The sequence below is a fragment of the Acanthaster planci genome, linkage group LG08 (assembly GCF_054643075.1).
Source record: "Acanthaster planci isolate LZ-2023a linkage group LG08, COTS_SCS, whole genome shotgun sequence".
Taxonomy (NCBI): Eukaryota; Metazoa; Echinodermata; class Asteroidea; order Valvatida; family Acanthasteridae; genus Acanthaster; species Acanthaster planci.
In genome coordinates, this window is record NC_141784.1 from 11,684,104 (window position 1) to 11,706,368 (window position 22,265).

At 40.3% G+C, this 22,265-nt stretch overlaps 1 protein-coding gene across 6 annotated transcripts in view; it reads right to left on the reverse strand.

Annotated features, from left to right (window-relative positions):
• Positions 1-22,265, reverse strand: part of LOC110984185 (tight junction protein 1-like) — a 65,150-nt gene that overhangs the window by 36,906 nt on the left and 5,979 nt on the right. For 3 of the 6 annotated variants that reach the window (XM_022244095.2, XM_022244091.2, XM_022244093.2), the window contains exons 2-4: positions 15,720-16,021; positions 7,675-7,807; positions 679-729 (exon numbers count right to left, since the gene is read on the reverse strand). In XM_022244095.2, coding sequence (XP_022099787.2) covers positions 679-729; positions 7,675-7,807; positions 15,720-15,919 — 384 coding nt within the window. In that variant the 5' untranslated portion in view covers positions 15,920-16,021. Of the gene's footprint in view, positions 1-678; positions 730-3,760; positions 4,210-7,674; positions 7,808-10,549; positions 10,806-15,719; positions 16,022-16,972; positions 17,396-22,265 lie in introns of those variants that run through there. The other 3 variants (XM_022244094.2, XM_022244096.2, XM_022244097.2) reach the window with 3 other exon arrangements.

Here is a 22,265-nt window from a genome sequence, read left to right on the forward strand (position 1 = left end):
ATGTAATTTTAGGAAGAAAACCTCAATCTTAAAGTCTTACATGTGTTTTTTAAAAGACTTTTCCAGCCTAAATACTCTCATCTTTGGTGATTTATGTAATGTAAATATATAGAAATAAACAAGCAATTAATCATTTCTCAGAAATGTTTTAGTGACTAACTTCTGGGTTCACAATTTGAACAGAAAAACCTATGCAATGGACCAATCTTCCCTGGAAGACATCACAGCAACAGCACCCTCAATTGTCCAGGAAACCATGGACGATTGAAATATTTAACATTTACTTTTCAATGCATTTACAGTAACCTAATAAGGATGTCAAATATTTTCCCTTCGTTAAAGACGAGTATAACAATGCAGCAGAACTGTGTCTAAGAACAGTTCATTGCAGCTACTGGTATGCTACCCGCCCTGAGTTGAAGTGCAGCAAAAGAAAGACAGGTGGTAGTCAGTTTTCCAAGCAGGTTCCTGCATGCATTCTGCGTGTACGCAGTATAGTACCCAAAAAAACACGCCCTCTTTAGTTCTGTTTTTCTGTTCTTGTAGATAACACATTCAAAGCATGAAGTAATTCATTCAAATTCTAGGATTCTCCTCGAATTCCAAATGCCAACTCAATAGCTACATAATTCAAGAAAAAGATCAAATGAAAAAAAAAATAACACTTGGATTACTCACCTTTTCAAGCTGGACATTTCCACGATGCCATTCATACGTAGGTTCACTTGGCTAGAAATACAAGTAGAATAAAAGGTAAATATGAGATGATAAATGATTGGAAGTGACTCTGAAACAAACCGTAGCAAGAAACACAAATGATTGCAAATGAAAGTGCTTATTCCTTTGGAAAACATCTGGTTCGGGTAAATGTAATAATAATAACAATGAGAACTTATAATGCGCCAAATCCGTCACAAGTGACGCTCGAGGTGCATAACACTTTTACAAAACAAAATACACATGTATGCATCAAAAACAATATGACAGTTAATGAAAAGGTCCTAGCAAATATAGATACAAAACATTTACGCAGGTCTGAAGAGCTTAACCGGGAAACAAGAATGTCTTCAGGGCTGCTTTAAATTCAAAGAGTGACATATGTAATGGTTACATGTACTCTACCAGTAAGACAGAGTAAAACTGTCCTCTCATCTTACTACATGCACATGAAGTCTATTTGAAATGTCATTGTAAATTGCTGTCAATACAAACACACAATATCTTGAGAATACAAAAAAAAATGCCATGTTGCAATTTGTACATAATAGATTGCACATGTACAGGTGTACAGGATGTGTTCGATTTCAACTGCTTTCTGAAAAAATTGTCTAACATGTAGGATTTATCCTTTCGGCCACAGCCTGACTTGTTTCTGTAAATGCAGCTTACTAAGCAATTCACCATACTACAATTTATCATGTAACAAATTTTCACTAAAGTCATTGCAATAAATCAGCAAAGAAAGAAAGAAGTCACAAAAAAGCAAGAGCTACATAAATGGTATGCCTGGGATCTATCGATTAATACACACTAGTGTTCCGGTGTTTCAGGCACTTGGTAGAAATGTTGAACTTTGGTCTGATTACACCCCAAAGTTTAATATTTCTTGGTCTATTAATGTACAGACAACTAAATATCCCCTTCCCTCCCACCCTCCTTCCCCAAAAAATATTCCAGGGACCAAGGCTTCCCCCTGACAAAGGTCTGAAAAGAGGGGAAGCTTGGGGTATTGTCTGTTCCAGAAAGGAGGGATGATTTATGGATCTCACAACACACAATGCCAAGGGCACTTTGAGGCTTGCCATCCAGAAGGGAGTCAACTGACTGGGTCACCCCCCCCCAGGTCAGGTCAATGAATCGCAAATCTGTCAAACCAGCCTACAAATGATTCGAGGCATAACCTTGGCCCATCAGCTGATGTTCCTCCAGTTCAGTCAGACACTGGGACAGAGTTAAAACACCTTTTTAAGTCTCATGTACTGTACATGTACATGTACTGTATGTGTACCCATACATGAAAATAACTTTGTCTGTACAAGTAATACAGTAAGTACATGTACTGTATACTGCATGTGGGTCCTTAAAACTATTAGAAATGGTTCATGTGTGCATACAGGGCATTTATGCGCATCTAAGCGGCTCAGGAAAACTGGAATATCGGTATCTCCAATTTGGGCACTTTTTTTTAAGAAACCTATCATTACTGTTTTTAATGAGCATACTATGTAAGTTAGTAATGGATGTCCATCGAAACGATGACGACGTCTCCCCCAGTTGAATAGAGAGATTAAAAAAAAAATAGTAATGATGGTATGAGCGCCTCTGATGGCTCCTCGGGTGACTATGTAGCCCAAACTCCGAAGCGCAGCTATGCCTGTTCAAAGAAGTGCTGGATAAGAAAGTCCCAACAGTAGGATACACTTGATCTGATTATTTCTGAACCCTAACCCTCCCCAATCCTCCAAAGTCCTCTGGGTGGTTTTGGAGGATTTTGAGAGATTGAGGAAGAATGGCAAAAAAGTGTGGTTTATTGTGAAGGATGTCCCCTACACTGTTTCGAGGTTCTAGGTTAGATCTTGTGTTGCTAAAGCTCAGCCATGCATAAATTCATGCCAACACATGTACATTATATTATATGAAATCCTCCATAATGCTCCAAGATACTGGTATGATTTACACTATCTCAACGTAATAACAGGAATTGCCGGAGGATTTTGAAGTATTGAGGCAGCGGGCGACCTTCAAAGGCACATATTTAAGAAATTTAGAGGATTTGGGAGGACTGAGGCTGAATGCATTTTTTTCTTGCATGGGTGGTGCTCAGCAGGGAGGCATACAGGGGTTAGGATTTATTTCTGGTAATTCCCATACACGTAGATGGTCAAGTTTGTTGGTACTGTACACGCATCTGTCTGTTTCAATAAATTCCATGGAACTCCTACTGAACTCCATAATTTGTGTACATGCAGCTGTCCATGCATAATACTGGTAACAATCTGGAAAAAAATCGGCACGTTAACTTTCAGTTAGATCTGTAAAAATCTGGCCCAAGTCAAACATGCAATTTGGGCTACCGATTTCTATAGAAGTGATACAAATGGCAACCAATTTGCCACAAAATGTTTTTTCTCTCAAAGCCACATTAACAAGATCTGTTTTCTGCCAGACATTTGTTACACCAAACAGAGTTGCCTCAACATGATCATGTCCATACATGTACACGTACTCCTTACATGTACGGTAGGCCTACAATAAATATACCAGTGCATCGTGTACATGTACGGTGCTAATGCAGAAAGGCACCATATTGAGCTTATGCACAGCACCTAGGAAAACATACATAACAATTCAATAATGAAGTGCCCACATACACTTCACTTGTACATTTACGTGTATCCTTTGGAACACAAATACTGGTACACATGTAAACATTATTGTCCTGCAATCGGTCCTCGCAGTCTACTGCACACAATACATGTAGGTACGATGTACCGGCACATATATGTACAGTGTGCATGTACCATACATGTAGACGAAGTACATGTGGTCTTTGGATATCATTATTCGACCTCCATGTACAGGCCTCAGTTACGCCTACCCCAGCTATGTAAAAACATGTGCTACATTTACCATAGTTTGTATCAATGCAAAAGAGAGTCCCATATTTCAAAATCTAAACCAGTACATGTACCATACATGCATAAGTTCTGGTACCATGTTCGTGCAGCATGCAGTTTTAAAAGCCTGAAACTGAACTTACATGTACTTCTTCACCAAGGCTCATGACGGTGGACTGAGGGAGAATACAGATATCACACAAGCACAGAGAAGCTGCCATAAACTTGTGCTAGCTGTACCTCATTAGAATATGAAAAACCACCAGGCGTCTTGCAGACAAGGTTGAAAACATTTCGGCACAAAAGGGACGCTGAGTCAACAGGTACAGTGTGCTGCAAGGCTTCTTTTGAATCTTTTCACAATGTGTGCAGATGCAATGTGCACTTGCCAAAGACCAGGAGAGAAATGAGGGTATCAGGCTTCAAGGCACAATGGCAGGATAAAGACTTGAAGTACAGGTAAAAGACAGTTGTACACGGTCCATATACATGTACATACATGTACATGTATAGTACATGTATGTGCATGTACATGTGTATGTCTCCTGCTGCCTTAATAATATTACATGGATGCTCTGTACAAGTCCAACAAATACTGTAGAATATACTGGTACATGCAAGGTGTGTGATGTTTGTGTTCTCATGGCATCACCAGCTACATGTACCGGCATTTTTCTGCAATGAAATCCAAATTATTTGCCTTCCATCAAATTACCGTGTGGCTACAGTTTTCTCCGAATTTGTTGAGGATTACCACTAACAAATGCACACAGTACACATGTACCCTGATGTACACTGAGTGAATCACCATGAAAAACAGCATGTACATGTACGCTGTACATGCATCCAAACAATATTTTAGACTTCATTAGTATCAGCATGCCTTGTACCAGTACAAAGTACACGCACGTCAAGCTGTGGTGACATACACATGTACATGTACTTTAATAATTTGCTACAATGTAGGCCTACATGTACGACATGTACATGGGTACACTTGAGCCTGTTTCCTAACACCTAGTAAAGGGGGCTTACATGTACATGTACACGTACATGTATTTCCAACCTGTCTGCAGGGTAAACTGACTTCAGTAGTGACTCTAACTCAATCAGAGGGTGTGCCTGATCTGACAATGAGTAGGCTACTCACGAGCAATACTTTGAAAACTCCCCCTTGTTTCTGTGAAAATTCACCAAACAATGTGCGGAATGTTGCCTTGGCAACCTCCTCTCCCCCCTCAAAGAAGCACTTGAGTTTGTGGAAATTATGCATCACAGCAGAGGATCCACATGATTGAGCATACACATTAATGAGGCATAATCCAATCCACATAAAGGAATTCCCAAACATTTATCCATGCATAAGCACTATTATGATGTACTTTATGTACTGTACATGTACCCATACATGTACATGTGATCCTGTCACAAACAAATATGTACATGTACATGTACAGTAGATACACTGTCCTGGACAGGTGCATATTATGCACAACAAATGTACACATGTACACAATGTACACTGTACATGTGCTAGTCAGCATCAGCACTAACAATAAACATTTTATGCTTAATTTTTCAGGTCAGGCACAATTGCCTTTTTTGTTTGCAGAAGTACATGTACATGGGCATGTACCGGTAGCTGTACATGACCTGGTACACTCATGTACACTACGGTGCAACAATATACTGAAAAGTTTGTGAAAAACGTGTAGGTTCACACTGCACCCTAGACGAAGTGAGACCACTACCGGGTACGTTTCTCTGGTCAAATGTGCATTTAAATTCATCTCCACTATTTCTGCCAAAATGCTAACTATGCTACTGTCTTCCAGGGTCTGTGTGGTACCTTACTTATAGGAACAACTGTGCTGACACAACAACTTTTAATGGCATGTACGTATACATGTACATGTAATTGGTGTATTGATTCTAATGTGATGCACGCAAATATTATTCAGCCATCAAATTATTGTCTTAAATGAGTGTTATAATTGTCTTTTTCATATGCTGTCAATCAATTCCATACAAAAGTGAACACAAAGGAAATTTACTCAAACTCAATACATGTAGAAGACTGCAAGACCAAAGCCTCACAGTGAATTTGAAAGTACATCTACAGTATGTGCATTTCCCATTAGTTTATTTTGACATCAGTCACTTTTTTAGTGACATTTTCTTGACTAATGAATTGACTGACTGCATGCAACACTGATCCATGCTACAATGGGAAATATTTTCAAATGATTCCAAGCAAAACCTGTGTCATACTGTCCCCTGCACGTACATGCACAGGTACATTACAACCTACATGTTCATGTACCAGTAAGTCGAAACAGAATCTTAATTCCACCTGTTCAATTTTGCTCCAATCATTATGTAATCTTCAGCATCAACAGTCTTACATTTGCTGGTAATCACAAGGTGCTTGGGAACACTGGACAAAAATGATGGTTAAGCCATTTCATTTTGCATGCATACATGTACATCTGTATTTATACATGTACGTGTGAGTGCATACATGTACAAGTAGTTACTAGTATGGTGCATGTACCGGTACATGTAAGTACAATGTACCATATACCTCAGTACCTGTGCAGCAATGTGTATCTGCCATTTCCATAATATACAGGGAAATAAACAAAAAACTAAGTGTAAGGACAGAACTAGAAAAACTCTGAATACAAACTGTGGGAAAAACTGGTGCAAATAAACACTCACAAAACCACAATGATTATGTTTGCTTTTTCAACTTTCTTGCAACAGTGCTACCAAAAAAAACCTGATCTTTTCTCCACCAAAAATGCATCAAAGCACCAGACATTCATCTTTCACAAACCCTCTTCTTGTTTTGAGACAGACACACTGGGTACTTGTAGGCAGAACCACTCACTATCATGTGCCTATGTAGTTTAAAGATGCACTACAGCACAGTCATGCGCAAAAAATCTCTCTTTTGATTGTTGCTTGCATCTCATTTCTGTTTTGGAACAAGTGAACTTTGCTCCAGCTTATCATTTTGGGAGCGTCCAGACGCCACCCTGTATTTGCACTATAACACTTTATGGATGCACAGCACTATTGGCTCAAGGGACAAGTATTACGTTCACACAAATGCGTATTTGGATCTGCATGAAACAGCAAAATTGTAGCATTGAGCATACTGTAGGCCACTGCCTTGAGGTCATGCACGCTACAACGATGGCAAGGCTTTATACTGGTATATTTGGAAAAGAAGGATGCCAAAGATACTCCACAGGAAATGGATGTATAGCAAAAATCTTCTCCCAATTTCCCAGCCCCAATTAACAAAAAAAAATTAATTGTAAGCATTATCCTCAATGTGAATTCTATTTCTACATACGTGAACATGCAATTCTGTGTACAAAGCTATAGTAGTACCAGTATGTGCCCTGCGTACACACAAATCCAGGTATGCAAACGTGAAATAAGGAGAAATTAATAAACTAGACATGACCTGACCTTGTAAGTGATTAATTTTGATTTGATCAATTTGATTTCAAAAAGCCTTTGGGGCAAGCAGTGCTGTCCATGTTTCTGAGAACAAGTTACACAATGTACATTGTGTACAAGAGGAAGTGCACCATTATATCAAAAGGTCGCATTTCAATAGCCTGACCACCCAAACCTAGGTGTAACAATAGTTGTGGTTATTTGCTACTGTGTATCGTGAATGTATGAAAAGGTATATTTTCTGGTCTTGGCCATGCTGAGAATGGGCCAATTCATTACTCTTAATCAATAATCCACCGCAAACATTTTGCGATGCATTTGCTTATCAATCAAAGACCCGATGCCAGTATTACATGTAGCTTCTGTTATGATCTTATTTTGGTACATATTCAAATTTAATGAGCAATTTTCTAAGCACTGAGCTAAAAAAGGAGGGGCACCAGATGTACATGAACAAAGCTAACACAAAGTGACTGCAGAGAAAAATGAGCTCCGTAAAACCCACTAACAGACAGGATAGGTCCTTTTTTGATTCCAGCCAAGACGGCCAAAACTTCAACAGCTATGTTCGTTTTGAAATTACCGGATTGTAATAGCCAGCTGATGAAGGTGGCAGTGTCTGGCTGTGTTGTTGGCCGTACTGTGGACCGGGCGGCAGTCTCTGCTCCTGCTGGTGGGGCATCCCCGGTGACGACCGCATCTGAGGCTGGACACTCCTGAGCACAGAAAAAGAAAGAGGAAAATGAAATCATTCATGCACATATGTAAGACGAAGTACAGGCCGAAATCCTCAGATTTAAAGACAACTTTCCACACACCCTAGGGAGCTTGGATTTTACAAAATGACATTGCCACAAGAACTGAAATTATTTTTCGAGGTTTTTGTTTTTCAATTTTAGTCAGCTTAGCAATCACTGAAACTTGACATCTCAAAAATCATGCATAACGAGACATAAAACGGTTCCCAGGAGCCTGTCTCCAGGGAACCCCCTTTGGCCCAGGGGGGTGAGAACATTCATAATATCTGCGGATCTGCAATGTGCTATGCGTGCTGCATTTGGCTCCTTCCCAGCATGGTAGCTACCCCAGCCAATCAGACGTTCCATACGTCACATTGGCTGGGATTTTGGCGCGCTCGCCGCACTTCTCCTTCATTGCCAAGCATATACAGCTAGAAGTTAAAAACCCAGCCCCCACAATGAAGGCATGTCCCACTTTCTTTACTTGCATGCACTGGCGGGAAAAATGCCGGGGCCGGTCCTGGGGGTGGTATCAGGGCTTCTTCCGGCCGCTCATCGTTGCTGCTCAATCAGTGGGAATACAGACACCCACAGGACTCCCTTCAGGAGCAGTATTTTGGGCATTCGGGATAATAGTGGGGGAGGGGGTGCTCAGTCTCTCTGATAGGCCTGGATGTGCAGAACTAGAGGCCACTTTTCCTAGCAGAGACAAGCCTTTGGCAGTTGACCACAGCCATGACCTGTCTTGGGCCTAAAAACCCCAGCTGCGGGGTGGTCTCCCCTCCCCCACGGCCCCAGGGGTTGGGGCGGGACAAACTTACTGGTGACTTGCCGCACACACAGTCCCTCGGTTACTGGCCACCAGTTAAAGGTTCGGCATCTCTTGCCCATTATCTATGTGATACAGAATCTCGGCATCTCTTGCCCATTACACATGCGTCACAAAATCCAGCATTTCTTGCCTGTTCTTATGCATTAAGGCGTCTCTTGCCCATGATGCTACGGAGAGGAGTTCTTTTGTGATAGTGGTGCTATGATGTTAGCACTTTGTACTGAACTAATAACTATATTGTTGTCTTTACACGTGCGTGATTCAAGGTGATTCTAGGGCTCCATGGCAATATCTGTAAATCTATAACATTTTGCATTTGTTATCTCAAGTTGTGGTTGCAATAAATGCTCAGGCGAGGAAGGGCCAAAGCATACCCAAAATAAGAGTTCCTGTGTCCTCTCAGCTTCTCTGGGCCAAAGAAAAACAGGAAATCTCTAGACAGAGAAAATCAATGTGTGCTTATACTGATGCCACTTGTTGAATGAAAGAAAACTTTTTGGACCTTATCAACACATATGTAAATACATGTATGGCCTGTTCTTCTGATGTCACAGTCATGTTTTTCCAACCTGTACAAGTGGCTGCTAAAGCTATACTAATGGTTGGCCATCGATACAAAATACCGGTAATTCACAAAGAGTTTAAAAATCCCTTGCAGCTATCTGAGAACACCAGATAATAATACACATACATGTACATGTACTACTGAATTACGGTACCAAATGAAAATACACCCCTGTTTAAAACTTGTGGGACCAATGTGCATTTTGAACGAATTTAAGGGAAAATCGAAACAAAACAAAAAATGAAATTTCTGCATACTTTGGCTGCCCATACAAGTTGTAGGCAAAATGAGAGAGGTCTATTCATACGTATTCTGATATGCAATGTTTAGGCCCCTTTGTTTTCATGATATACACGTACCACAAAATATCACTGAACATTCCTGGGATGATTTTCTCCGGCAACAAAATTATTTGAACATACGGTATTATTCTCTCTAGCTGCTGGGTACACGGATCAAAGCCACATCTCAAGGGGCAAAAAACGAACCATTTCTCTGGCAAATTTTGCCAAACGAAAGCCTGCATTTGGACCTTTTCATCACATTTGTGTACATGGACAATAAAGAGCACATGTGGATATGTACAGTTGTACAATGCAGGCCTACATTGTACATTCACCAAATACAAACCCTACCACAACGCATGCAATGTACATGTACCGTGTGTCTTCATCAATCACCATATGTCACTGAACATTCCTGGAACATTTTTCACCATAACAACATCATCATTTCTGCACATTATTTGTCATTATTTCAAGTGCACAGATCAAGGCCACATCCTGGGGGGGGCAGGGGGAGGAGAATAAAAATGCGTCCTATGCCACTGCCAATTTCGTGTGAAAAGGGCTAAAATCGACCGCCCGCAGTTATTCATGCAATCGGAATGCAAACAAAAGTTGTGGGAGTTCAGATGAATTGGTTGGGAGAGAATTCTTCGGAAGCTGAGGGTGAGGGAATTGTACCTTGAAACTTGCACAATTGATTAAGCACAAGTCCACATACATGTACATGTAGCTTGACAAAAGATACCGGTACTTGGGGAAGGCCATCAGGTGCATGACAATTTTTTTTTAATTCATGTGTAAGCTTAGTACTTTCCAGAAGCCTCTGAGGAAATTCACAAGTTTACTTGCACTTCATATCCAATTATTCTTCTTGTTGCTTACCATGTAGCACTTGTCTAGATCCACTTATGGTGCCACCAAAACATTTCATGCGAATATTTCACGCTGCAAAGAATGATTAACAACCACTTCAAAAAGAGGACTAGTGAAAATGCAATGTGATGATTTCACTGCACAGTACCGGTGACACTTGCCTCTCTGTCTCTGATTCCACATCGGGAACCGGTGAAGTGTTATTTCCCTCGTCATCCATTGACAAATCTTTGTACACTGAAGTGTTCCTCAATTCCCCCTTTAAAGACCAAAGGCTGAAACAGGGAGCCTTACAGGCCCAACCATCAAACTACACCATGATGCTCACGCACACCTGACATAACGGAACAGCAAGTCCAGGTGGCTGCACTTTTCACTTACAATTCATCTCAAAGGTACAAATACAAATGTACATGCACTGTATTATTGTGCTGAAAATGTTTCAGCCTCCCAATGGTACGCACGCACAAGCATAATCAACATACAGTATGCTTTTTTTTTGGTCAACATTAAGAACCAATCAAAGCAAAATTACACATTGTGCTCGTGCACGTCCGCTTACGATGGCGTCAGTACAATTTCACTCACTGCAGTGGGGCCTCTTGCACTTAGACCCTTGCCCCCATTGTGATGATGTTATTGTAAAATGGCTCCCGTAACTACCGGTAAATATCTGGCAGCCATTTCTCCGTGTACGATGTACACGTACATATGCAGCATTATTATTGATAGATTAATCATTACACTGCATAGCAGATGGTACATGTACATGAACATATAATGCATACATCGTACATGTACATGTACCGTACGGTGGAATTCTATGAAGACAAAAATTCCTGTGAAAAAAAAGGAATGTGTCCATTTTGGATATAAGTACACGTATCATACCTGTTTGGCAACAGTCTGTGCATTTCTGTGACTAACGAAGATGTGCTGGTATTATATATTCTTTTTCATATAAAAGAAATCAAAACAAAGGTTTCCATCCAGACATGTATACATGTAGAGCAAATGATTTTCCGCGATTGCAGAAAACGGACAGAATTCGCAGAATCAACACTTTGAAATGGAATCCACTACTTGAAACGGAATCAATACTTGTAAAACTTCCCTCTAAGAATGGCTTAAAAAGTAAAGAAAACTTTCTGCCAAGTACTAAAAAATAAATGCCTACCAAACCCTTTTCAAATGTTTGCATTTCATGAAGGAAACACGCTGGAAACATGCTAAATTGCACCACTCTGCCACATGATTGGGTCGTCCTCACCGCGCCAGTACCGATACTTGTAAGCGCTATGGCATGTGTGGGCCCCATGCGTGCACCGGCAGCTGGCACAGCGCTGCGGCGCGGTACGGTACATTGTGTATGTACACACATTGGCCGTTCACTCGCGTACCGTACTAGCAATGAAATTAAGGCGTAAACAAGTTCTTACTCACACATATGACTACTGCACACGTAGAGAATTTAGTCTGTGAATCCGTGCCTTAAGACAAGGTTAGTATCGCATGGCAAAACGACAAAACTGCGGCAGCTTAACGGAAGACTAATTACATATTTCTTGAATTAAACAAAACCTAATAGACTTGGTGTACCATAGCTGAATGGGTCCTCGGAAGTGTTCAATAGAAAGTGGAGTTTTCAGTCACAAACATATATTTTAAGGCTCAGATTTAATGTTAACTTTCTGAATTTTGTCGCACATCTGCCAAATAAAATGGTGGGTCGATGTCCAACATTAACATATTTTGATCAACGACTATTACATGCACGACCTACTCTGTGACTTCACTGTACATGTACATACATGTGTATGTAATCTGATTTCATACACAAGCAGTGGCACATGAATTGTCCATTGATTATTTGTAGCAACTTTTTGGTGATCGCGCGGCGGTGGGAAATCAAGGGATGGGTGTGCAGTATTTATTGTCTGGTTTTTTTATTTTCAATACAGAAATTATAAAAAAGTTTGAAACATTGCAGAATATTTCCAAACAATATTGTTGTTATTTTTTATCTTTCAATGTGGTTGGGCAAATGGTTTCCATGCATACACCATCGTTTTAAACTTTACAACTCTCCTATTTCATGCTTACGAAGGTACATGTATGAAACGGAATTTGAATTTCTGAAGCGGAATTCAGGATTTGGCGAAATGGAATATACCCATTTTTGAAACAGAAAATCATTGACTCTATACATGGAGGAGTGATTGACACCAGCACATCTTCATCAGTAGGGTCCAGTTAATGTGTGAAGGAGTATACGGTTAGTCTCCATGACCAACAAAAATGGACCATGACTGTGTTACATGTACATGTATATTGTGTACCTCTTAGCTTAGTACCACCAATGTACAGTACATGTACATGGTAGCTTTTATATGGCTTGTCAATAGGGTTCATGTGCAATTTTCTTACACAGTAGACTTGTGTGCACAGAGTCCAAGTGCCAGTGTCAGGGACAAACAGCCTTTCAAATCTCAACAGCAGGTAGTCCTTTGCTAGCAGGCTATCAGAGGTTGACCTTTCCATTCCATTCCAGTTTCATCATGTTCATGGTATCAATTTGAGATGCTTGTTGTGGAACTTGAGCCAGCCCAGGGCAGCCCTGCTGGGACTACCCTTTCAGGAATTCTCACAGTCAAACTTCACCTCCTTTCTTGTCTTCAAGGAGGTAGTGCAGGCCTACCTGAACTTTGTACTGACTGTATAATTTGTGTTCAACTGCACTTTCTTCAGGCAGACTGCACTGGAATTTGCATGAGAATGTCCTAAATTACTTGCACTGGAATTTGCATGAGAATGTCCTAAATTACTTGTACGGGTAGTCTTATTTGCTGTGAAATCATCTGACTATAATTCACCTACCGGTATTTTAAGCAAAGGGTGGTGTTGTATACATGACAGTGTATACAAAGTGAAGTGAAAATGGCAACAAGGTTTGAAATATGAATACACAACATGATGACTGTACACACAACAGTCAACTGTACAAACAACGGTCATCATGCCGGACAGAATGATGACAATACAACAGCAACTCCTTGGTTTTTTTTATCATTCAAGCGGCTGTTGACACTCTGCGACCATGACCATGCATTGTGATAGTTCCACACAAATACCAGGGGTACACATGTACATGTACCGTTACATATGGGGCCTGAGCCTTTCATGCAATAAATCGGCAGATGTGGATGAATGGCAGAAAAAATCCAGAAAAATTGTTCAATAGTAAATGACTCATGACTGCAGGGACATCTTGAAAGGACTCCGCAGTTCACTGCTGAAATTCTCGCAGACCTGTGCAGGATGTCCTATGGTAAGTGCTGGAGGCATCATGCAGATGTACACACATATTATTTGAACAACACCCTTATATACATGTAGCTTTGCCAAATCCTTTAATATCTAACCAAGAACAATTTCTGTTGGATTTTGTTTGACTGGTCTCCAAGCGATTTGACCCAGTTGAATTCAGCAGTCACCATTCGTTATCACATTTAATGTACTTCGCTCAGCAAATCCAAACCAACACTTGGGAAAGTTTTAAACATTCCGATTCCCTCCAGTAGTCAAGGCTTGGCTTGGAACTGACTCCAAATTTTCACAGCCAAAGAAGCTACCCGGGACAGTTATTGAACTGCATCATGAGGTTACAATTTTCCTTTTTAAAGAGGTACCGGTAATCCTTACCGTATTTACATGTACAAAAGTCACAGCTTTTTATAACTGAGACTGATCAGCTGGCTAAAGTGCTGCATCCTGTAATCCTTACCTTATTTACACGTACCGGTACATGTACAAAAGTCACAGCTTTTTATAACCGAGACAGATCAACTAGCTGAAGTGCCGCGCACGCTACATGTTTATGTAGGGCCGACTATGTATGTAAAAACTCCAAAGAATCTCTTTCCAGGTTTGATCTTTGAACTTATACTGTACATGTATGTTGAACTGCTGGAAATGCTTGTTTGGGGGAAGGATTTAACAAGGAGTCACTTCAGACAAAACAAATACATTCCAAACTGAACAATTCTTGTACACGAACAGTACATTGTTTTTTCAATTTGCAACATTTGATATACAAGAAACAGAAAAATGGGGGGAATCTGCTGATCCACATGTACTTATGTAAGACTAAGTTCCATGATCAATAAAAATGTGATTTCTCAGATAGTGCAGTTTTTGATTCCAATTCTACATGTACATTCTACTAGAGTCAGGCTCAGAGTTGTCTCAACCCACAGCAAGCCTTCACGCTGAACAGCTATTTCCCTGCATGTGGATTCAAAATTGACATCTTGCAAGGCTGAATACAAAGGTGTGTGTTATTTTTACAGAGTAGATGACCTACTCTACAGGTCATGACAGACAGTAAAAGTTACCCATGTAACAAGGATTCCAATTCTACATGTACATTCTACTAGAGTCAGGCTCAGAGTTGTCTCAACCCACAGCAAGCCTTCACACATGTACATGTAGTTGGATTCTATTGAAAACAAACTTGCAGCAGCATATTTCTTAAAATCTACCCTTGTCACTGACACCAACCTGCAACCAGCTAATGAAGAGCCAAAGAATTTGCACAGAAAAAAAGACAACCGCAAACCAGCAAGCACAGTGTTAGGATCAGGCATTCTTGTACATTTGTGACCCTACTTTTCTGACGAACAGGCCATCTGCTGCAAATTCTAGTTGAATAGAAGCAAATTTTTTTCCCCTGTGGGCCATTCACAATTTCATCACCCATTAACATTCCACCAAGGCTGAGAATGTCTCTCAGGGATAGTCAGCTATAATTCATGTTTAACAGGAGACATGCACATACATGAAGCATGTACATGAACCCTGGCCAACTTGAAAAGCTCACGGTTTTTCAGATATGGGTCATTCCATGAGGTTGGGGCACAAGTTGTGATGGTGTCAATTGTTACATGGGTTCGGTAAAACTGAGCAGCTATTTCCCTGCATGTGGATTCAAAATTGACATCTTGCAAGGCTGAATACAAAGGTGTGTGTTATTTTTACAGAGTAGATGACCTACTCTACAGGTCATGACAGACAGTAAAAGTTACCCATGTATTAAACAAGGACAGCATCACAAATTGTGTCCCAGCCTCATGGAATGACCCATAAAGTTGCTTCCAAATTGTTTGGCTGTGGCTAAGAGTTAGCACACCCATCCATGGGAAATGCATGAAGCCACTAGCCGGCCAAGTCGTTCTGACACAGCCTTGGACTATAAAGTCTGCCTAGATGTACTGGTACATGTAATTTGTCTAGTCCCTCCCCAGTAGAAGCCAAGACTTGGACGCAACTCACCTGCTGCCAACAGGCGCCTCTATACTCCCGCTAATTGGATCCATAAAGTCGTCATCCATGGACATGTCAAATGCGCCCACTGGCTGAGATATCCCTCCGCGGCCCCTCCCCACGTTGGGCCCTGTGTCAAACCCATTCTGCAATGGGGATGCTCTCGCCATCGGATCATCTATATCGTCCATGTTTTGTACCCGCAACATTCTCAGATTTGGGGGTTAATTTGACAGTTTCTTCCAAATCGATCACAGCAGTTTAGAACCTTGTTCTTCCTCTGTTCAATGCTCAATCACAAATCTCCGTTTCTGCACACCAAAAAAAAACAAGAGAATCACCATATGTTATTGGATGCCTGCAAGTACAGGGAAACGCACTTCCACTGACGAAATAAGGAAATAACTTGCTGGGTGCATATTCTGGGAGCAAAGAAATCAAAAACATAAATCTGCAAATTCCCTGGGAATGTTCAAACAGTATCACAAACATGGGCACGGAGATTCTTGAACCCCTGAGAGGTCAACCCAAAAAAACCCAAAGGTAAAACCCAACTGTCAAACATCAATCACACACAACTCTACACTGTGAAAGAAAAACAACCATTTAACATGACATTCTGGGACTTGTAAAATATAACCTTCTGAAAAAAAAACAACCGTCCACAACATTCCAACATTTGTAAAATATAGCTTTGGGTGTTTTCTTGGCCTAGTATGATGTACATGTATCCCTGCGGCACATATTACTGGTTGCATGTCAACAAAACAAGGCTACAAGATGCTGACATGAACACAAATGTATGGTATCTTGGCTTCTTGCCTGAATATTTAACAAGATCCAGAAGAAAGTATGAATACAACATGCCCATACAGTATATGTGCCAAACAATGCTGTGACAGTTGGATCATGAATGCTGGATGAACCGTACATGTATCAACACAACTTCCAGCCCAAGTTGTACATTTTTTTCTTTCGCTGTACAATGCACAGTACATGTACATGAAACATGTACATACATGGGTGTTATCCTACCCTAGTATAATGTACATGTGCATGCACGCATTCAGTGAGTACTTACTTGCACGTGTGTTTCCCATGTACATGTACATTTATTTTACATAACAGTACAGTATTTTACACGTGTACATGTATGCATGTTATACATGTACGGTATATGTAGATGTCTACATGTTCATGTTGATGTGTACATGTACAAAAAACTGGTCAGTGTTTGTTGAAGATTTGTGACAAAAACTTACCGACAGATTGAAGAAAAGATTGTACATGTAACTCATCAAAGTAACACATACAGTATCTGTACATGTACATCCACATCCATGCGTATCCCTCGCACACACTTTTAGATGTTCCAGTTACATGTAATTACCCTACATTTGTACACATAGGGGTATATTGTCCAACAATGCATGCACTACATGTAGAAGTTCACATTGAAAACTTTTCAATTCGATCCAGATCATGCCTCCATAATTTATGCAGACACATTTATGGGAGATTTACAGTCCTTTTAACTGTACATGGACGACTACCAGTAGCTAGGGTATACTGTAGCAATCCTCAAGCAAATTGGAGCAAAATGTCCTCGCGCTCTCAATGTGGTGCACACTTGTAACAGTCCTGGTTGAGCTGTGCATGTGACTTGAATATTTGATGCAACCCTCTGGCTAAAGTACAAGTACGTCAGAGTTAATATTTTACCATGCACACAAGCTGTTCATGCACATGCCAGTTCCCGGTACATGCCGTACAGTAAGCCACGCCTTCAAATATTTTCTAGTCATTTGATTGGAACATGTACTGTGTGGTACAACAGAGAAGGAAACAAAAACAACCTAAAATGAAAACAGAAAAATAAAACCTTGGAGAAGAAAATTCAATGTACAATGCAACTGGGGCATGACGCTGTGATTCTAAGTTATACAGCAGTGGGTGATGAAAGACACTTCATACAGCAGTACAATAGATTGTAAACCTGCTCTGCACCGACAACACCAACATGAGAATGGTCACAACATCAACATGAGAATGGTCGTGAAATGGTGCAATGATTCATACCGGTATCATGGGAACAGTCAGAGTGAATATATGTAGAATGCTCAATGTGGGAGTTTATAAACAAGCAGGGCCTGAAAGTAAGGTAACATAGAAAACCCAGACTGAGAGGGTACACAGGGGGTGAGATCAGAGGGAAATAAAATATCCACAAAATGATCGACGGAAGTTTAGAGGGCACCATAGAAACATACATGTACATGTGGGGTCTATGGTATACACTGTACATTTGTGTTTGTCTAAAGGTACTCATTACAATACCCATTTCTTGTTTTCTACTGTATAACAACCTTTATATGATGAAACACCTCAATGGTAATCTTAGGATTTCCCAGATTTCTGAAATCGTAATGAATAAATCCTGAAATAAGTTAGGGCTGAGTCAATTCGAATAATTCAGGATTTGAATATTTGACCTTCGATTTGATTGAATATCCAAATATTCGGTCGTGCCGACCGGCAGATGGTTGATGAACAAACAATATACAGAATCAGTTACAATGACGCACACAACTGTACATTATAATCAATATAATAGCTTCTCACATCTAAGAGTATCTTCAGCCAAGATTTACCAAGATTTAAGAGATGAACAAGACTTCTTGCCCAGTTGAAAATTTCTATTCCTTTTCAATTGTTTTGTTGCTTTTCATTTAAGTCTGCTTAAAACAAGCCTCCATAGTGCATTTTTCTCATTTAAAGCAAAAGAAAATGTTTCCTTCCTTTTCATGAATTTTGCATCTGAATATTCACATTCGGAAAATAATATCTGAATATTCGATAATTGATCGTATATTCGGTTATTCAGATATTTAGAACAGCCCTAAAATAAGTGCATACCTGTACCATATGCATTGTAATGTTACCTAGTCAAATCACAAATTCACAAATCACTTTTCCACAAGTCAAATCACAATTTTTTTCCCAAGCCAAATCTTAAAGTCAAAAGAACTGCAACTCGAGTCAACAATGCGGAGGTGTACCATGGAGGCAGGTATCGGTATAGTGTAATTCGACAACCAGAATTAGAAGCCATTACTGCGGTGGTGCACCGCTCGTGGACAGGGGGTACGCCCACGTTACATGCCTCTTCGACCAATGTACGCGCGCATCAAGCTGAAGAATGTGCGTGTGAGTGCGGTGCCACCGCAGTTATGGCGTTTAAACGGATTGGTCTCTACGCAGGATAAATTAACCATCAATGTTTACAATTTAACTGCAACTGGAAAAGTAGGTGTTAATGTTTATATGTACAAAACCTGAAGACAGGAAGTGATAAGTAATAACTCTGAAAATCCTGGCAGTCCATCAACACTAATGGCAGCAACCTACTGAATAGAAGTTACGCATTGTTGGTGTCTCACAGGCTGTTCCTTGTTATTTTAATATCGTTACAATGAATGCACAAAAAGTTTACTTGAGCGTATCTCTGAGGATGAGAGAAGTACCTTCTAACATGAGGTCATACACACAAGATCTTGATACAAACTACATTAAATGACCCCAAACATTTATGAGCAGGTACTACATTGGACAGAACTCCCCTTCCAAAAAAATCAAAACCTCAACCCTGGTAAAAGCTGACCTCAAACAAACACTAGCAGCCCCAAAACAAACACTAATTTTTTACAATCTTGTTTACACAGGGCATGCAAAAATGCAGCCAGGAGGAACAGGTAGCATTACACTGCCCCGACTGGTCCAGGTCACAAACACTGGGAGTCTGCATTACTCCAGGATCTGCCCAAAGCCTTTCCCATTCTAAGCTGTTTATCACCCATACAAAGCTCTGAGATTCAGGCCATATTCTGTATCTGAAGCCCACCAGTACATGTACAGTACTCAATGGTAAATGCTGAAGTTTAATTCAAACACAGTCTCATTAGTCCGGAACCCTTTTCACACAACTTCTCCTGTGGCAAATCCAAAGCTTTTTTTAGGCTTCTCCACTGAGCAGGGAATTGATGGCATACATTTTGTGCTTAAAAGTTTCCAGGAGCATCAAGCGCCATGTGCAAAGACAGCAGGGAGCTCTGCAATCTTCAACCCTACAAAATCCTCCCTAACCCACAAAATCATTCACATCTTAATGGTCTGGGAGTATTGTAGTTAATAAAGGAACCAAACCAGGAAATCACACATGATACCTCATGGTGTCACCTTGGTACATGTACATGTACGTTGTGTCTGCATTTATTCAAACAGTACAGGCACAAACTCTTACATCCAGACACATCTTGCTTAACCACAGACGCGCATTCTTCTCTTTGACTATTTAAAGTGATCCAGGTTAAACCTGCTTCAGGACATAATGTGGGTGCACACGCAGGATAAGGCTCAGATAAAGGATGACTGATGTATGTACTACCCAGGAATATGGTATGAATGGAACAGGACCTACCGGTACCTGTAAAGTTACTTTGCTCTAATTATTTAATGAAGAAATCGTTATCCCACATGCCTTAGTCTATACAATCTACCTGTAGGGTTTGATAATTGCGTAGACATGTACTGTATATATGTACACACAGGCATACATTCCTGATCAAGGTCACAATCTAATTTTTAAAGGGGTCATGCATAAACAAATATGGCATCATTAGAATGCTGCCTGTAACACAAAACATGTCATATAGACACACATGTATACCAAACATGTGAATATACTGTATGTTTTAAAAAAAAAAAATTTATTACTGCACTTGCATGAAGAGTACAACGTTCACTCCTAGGCAGGGGTCTATGCATTGTAAGTTTGAGAATTTGCTTCAGTGAGCACACTATGCTCCGCGACAGCGACCATTTGGACAGAGGCCAAGAAGCTTAGGCGTGCTGTTTTCAAGTTGAGCCAATGACTGGAAAGTTGGATAAATGCCATTGAACTGGAATGTATTATTAGGCAATAGAATCATTGTTGTCATTCAATTGTCATGGCAGATCTGCACGTACAGTACCCTCATGTTCTATTACAGACTAATCCGACCCCAAGGCAATTTTTTTTTCCTTTTTAATTTTTTTCTTTTTCAGTCTGAATGAGAAATTACAAGAGAATTTCTTTTACAGATGTAAAAAATAAATGTAAAATTCATAGTTCACTGCCATGCTTCTTCACGTCACACACAAACAAGTGTGAGCAATTTTGACTTTTGCGTGGGTGTGGGAAGTGAATGTCAAAAGGAGAAATTGACTTAAACGGGCCAGGATAAGCCGTATAAAATGTGATTTAAGCTTGAAATTCCAGTTTGCTGTGCTAGAAATGCACATGTACATACCCGTACATGTATTGTCTAGTAGTAGTGAGGTCAAGTCAGTACATTCTCTAAGCACAGAAGTACAGGTATAACACAAATACTACATGTGTGCTATATGTCCTACATATTGGTATGCTGTAAAACATGGTGTACATGTACATTGCCAATACAGCCAAGCCCACATGTATTGGTACAGGTATTAGAATTCTGAATTCTTTTCACTGCATTTTTCCCAAGATACTGAATTGATAACTTTAATCTATCTTTGGGGAAGTTTGGGCCTGTGGAAGCAGATCAAAGCTTTGGTGCTGACTGCAGTACAAAGTCCATGTAGGCCTACATGTACGCCTACGAGTGCGATGTGAATGTGTACCTTTTATGTACATGTACATACCATGGGCGGTTAAAAACATTCCAACACACCCAAGTTTCATTGCTACTTAGCAGGAGTTCAACAGGTTTTAGCTGCTTCCCGCAAATCCCCAAGACCACAGCTGACAAGCACTTCAAATTTTCCTCTGCTGACTCTGACTGGAGACTAATTTTTAGAAACTTTCTAAAAGGTCAAAGGGCTACTTCCCACAGTGTGCAGTTAAGGCACTTCTCCACATGAATTCTGCCAAGTGCATTGTCAATGAAAAAAAAAAGGAAAGAAGGGGGTTAGAAATCTGAGATTTATGAAAGGAAAAGTGTGAAAAACATGATGCTCTGGTCAGAATTGATGTTAGTCTTAGGATGCTTCTTGCGAGAATCAGAATGAATCACTTTCAAACTCACAGAATATAGGAATTACCACTCCATTATTGTTCTCCATTGTTAATGTTATTGGGGAATCTATTCCCCCTGCTAAGCAGCCAATTGAAGTGGCGTCCTTTGAGCGTAAATTCAAGGGACAACCTCAATGTTCTGAGACAATTTGAGAAGGAAATTATTGGAAAAAAGAGAGTTCTTGCAGAATAGGATGATGACATGGTTCATCAAATCAACATCAAGATTGCTGAACATCCATGGCAGTGCAGTGTTTCAGTGCGCATGGTTTTGGATGGTACAAAACTCGTCGAAGTGGGTGTCCTGAACACACAAGGTTTTACAGTCCTCGCTCACGCAGAGCGCCCACTTACTGTACAGTGCAATGACCATGTGTACCAAACACTGTGCTGCTCAGGAGGTCCCACAACTACCGGTATGCTTTATTTATGTGTAGAAAGGAATGGGAAGATGCAACATG